Genomic DNA, 3,158 nt, shown 5'->3' on the forward strand with positions numbered 1-3,158 from the left:
AAATATATACATGCATACACACATACACACGTACATACACACATACATGCACACATAAAAATTACCACCAAGGAAATCCTTCTTCCCCACATGAAACATAATCCCACACAACCATCCACTCTTCAAAACTTTTTGCTTTTCAAAGACAATTTAATAAAGAACAGGTGGGGTGTAACAAGATCATGGCTGAGGACAGGATTGAAATTAAAAGACAGACAAGTAAAATAGAAAGATCCCTCCTGGTGACCTCTCTTCAGGACCATCTCCTGGTTTGCATCTGGTTTTAGGACCACTCATCTTGGCTGTTCCTTCTCTCTGCCTCTCTGGCCAGGCTGTCTGCCTTCACAGCCTCAGCCAGCCTCTTCCTGGCTTGCTTCACCTTCCTCATCTGTCTTCGGATGTCTGCAGATGTCACCTCTTGGTGGTAGAAAGATGGAGGAAGACCTCCTGGGATTGTCTCTCTCTGATATGGAACCTGGCCAGGGCTGGGCTCTGGGCAAGTCCGCAGATCCTCAGCACCAGCTTGGCCCGGGGATTTACCCTGAATTCCCAAGGAAATAATCTTTGAGGCACTTTCAAAGTCTAGTGCAGTTAAAAGCTGTCCTTCACTGCTGTGCACCTGGAGGCCCTGCAGTCTCCTCAGTGCACAGAGCTGCTGGGGCTTCTCCAAGTTCTCCTCCCCATGTCTGCGCCTGACCTCGTTGCCAGGGTGGGCAGTGATTCTTGTCACTGGCCTCTTGAAGATGCAGCTGGTCATCCTCACAGGCAGTGCGGCCCCTGCTCCAGCTCTGTGCCTGCCCTTGGCCACGGGGACTCTTTTCTTCCTCTCCAAAGCCTCAGGTATCATATTTCTCTTCAGCCTCCCCTTTGAAAGAAAAATATAAGTGACATTTTAATAAAACGAGTCTACCCAGTTATGGAGAACTTTCTTAGTTCATTGGGAGTTTCCACCCTCCCGTCCCCTCAAAGAGTTTCACAAATCATGCTGGGTATCACAGTTGTCTGGAAAGTTTGTTAACACTCAGATTTCTGGAACCCACATATGACTGGTGTGGGGTCACAGAATCTTCATTTTCCTGGTTCCTTGTGTTGCTGCAGATTCCAGCTCCATACCTCCAAGGATCTTCGGACATCACATAGCAGGTGAAATTTTCAACGATAGAAAGGTCAACTTATATAATAGAGCCAAGTGCAGACTCTTTCTCTCCATCTCCTTGGGAGCTATGTTTTCTTCTCTTCCTGTCATTACCTGACCCTCCGTAATTGAGATCCAGGGATCCCAGTTTTCACATGACAGATTGATGTGCACCATCTAAGTTTACCTACAGATCTAATGAACTCCACATTGCCTAAACAAGTAAATACAGATGAGAGAGATTTCAGAGATTACACAGACCAAATAAGCAAAAAATAAAAAGGGCTGAATGCTGACATTAAGTAAGGTAGACATTTGTGGAGCAGAAGTTTTTTTAAGTATTATAGAATGAAACAAGATTTCTATATTCAGCAGGATTTTTTGTGTTAGCATTGTCTGGTCCAAAGTCCATGTTAGGTTTTTATTTTTTATTGTTTTGGCAATGCTGGGGTTTAAACTCAAGGCTCATGCTTGCTAGGAAGGCGCTCTACAATATGAGCCACTCCACCGCCCATAAGATTAAACAAAACAATTTAAAAAAAGCTTACACTATTAACCATGGCCACACTGGGTGCCTTGTGGCATCTGCCTTCCCATCTGGAGATCAGTACGACGTGATTAAGATTTTTTTTTTTAGGCCAGGCCTTGTGGCTGAAGTCTCTGATCCTATCTACTCAGTAGGCAGAGATCAGGAAGATCAAAAACAGAGATCAATCTGGGCAGTAAGTTCCAGAGACTGTATCTCAACCAATAAAAGAGGCTGGGTAAGGAAGCAAAAAACTGTCATCCCTGGTACTCAGCATGTGTAAATAGCACGATCAAGGTCCAAAGTGACCCTGGAAAAATTTGAGACTCTAGCTCAAAAAATAACCAAATCAAAAAGGTATTTGGGGCATGATTTAAGTATAGAGAACCCGCTAGCAAGCTCAAACCTAAGTTCAAACCCCAATACCACCAAAAGAAAAGATTTCTTTCTCTATTGTCAGAACTTTATAGTGAAATTTTTATGATTAGCTTCTTAAGTTGTGGAAATTCTTGATAAACCTAAACAGTAACAAGATTTGTTAGAGCTTAATCTTCAATTTAAAAAATGAATTTGAATAAAATTGAATGTGCTAACAACAAAATGTTTCAGGTTAAGTCTTTCTGACTCCCTGTGCGAGTGACCTTTACACAAGGACGTATCACGTGACAGCGTATAGCTCATGACATCCCTCACCACTAAACATTGAATGACTACATCTTAAATTTTCCTCCCATTACTCATCAGCTAAGAAACAGCTATCCCTAAGATGCCGTCTTGTTTTAAGGACAGCTGTGTGCTAACCAGAAGAGGTTTAAACTGAAGGAAAAGTAGAGGAACTGGGGATGTGTACTCACCAGAACAGGTTGGCTTGGGAAGGCGTTGGTTGCAGGCTCCACCATGGCTGTGGAGTTTGTCCTGCCAGCTTCACGGCTGAGTTGCAGACAGGCTGAGGCTCCCTGGGAAATGTGGTGACTTCCCCACTGGTTCTCCTTTTATACAGGAAGAGAACAGATAATCTTTTGAGCAGGTAATCCAATCCATGGATGAACCACCCAAGGATAATCCAATCAGTGAATAAGCCAATGGCTGGAGCGGTCTATTGGCTGAGATTCAGAGGAGACATCCCATCATTGCCTTGGGTTTTGAATGTTCATACAAATTTTCACCAAAACAAAAACTATGAACTATGGAACTACTAACCCTGTGAAGTACCGTTAGTGGTGAAAAAATTTAGCACAAGTGTAGGGATAGGGTAGTATTTGCTGCGTTTTACTCTATTGGAATTTTAAAATATTTAATTGATAGCAATTGTGTTTTATGGGCACAGTGTGATGTTCGGATCTATGTGTACTTTTCAGAGATTCAGTTCATCTAATTAGCATGTTCATCACCTCAACAATTTATATTTAAACATTCTATTTTTTAGTGGTAGAAAATTTGAATTCAGGGCCTCATGCTTGCTAGACAGGTGCTCCACTTGAGCCACTCCATCAGCTT

The 3,158-nt window shown here is 42.7% G+C and overlaps 1 protein-coding gene across 1 annotated transcript; it reads right to left on the reverse strand.

Moving 5' to 3' along the window:
- Positions 1-283: 283 nt before the first annotated feature.
- Positions 284-847, reverse strand: LOC109694014 (putative methyl-CpG-binding domain protein 3-like 3). The gene has a single exon (XM_020175661.2). The coding sequence runs from the start codon at positions 845-847 to the stop codon at positions 284-286; it is 564 nt and encodes a 187-aa protein (XP_020031250.2).
- Positions 848-3,158: the final 2,311 nt, after the last annotated feature.

This window comes from Castor canadensis, chromosome 14 (genome assembly GCF_047511655.1).
Source record: "Castor canadensis chromosome 14, mCasCan1.hap1v2, whole genome shotgun sequence".
Classification (NCBI taxonomy): domain Eukaryota; kingdom Metazoa; phylum Chordata; class Mammalia; order Rodentia; family Castoridae; genus Castor; species Castor canadensis.

Bases quoted from the DNA above. Each gene is read 5' to 3' on its own strand.
- LOC109694014 (XM_020175661.2), bottom strand. From the start codon at position 847: ATGATACCTGAGGCTTTGGAGAGGAAGAAAAGAGTCCCCGTGGCCAAG.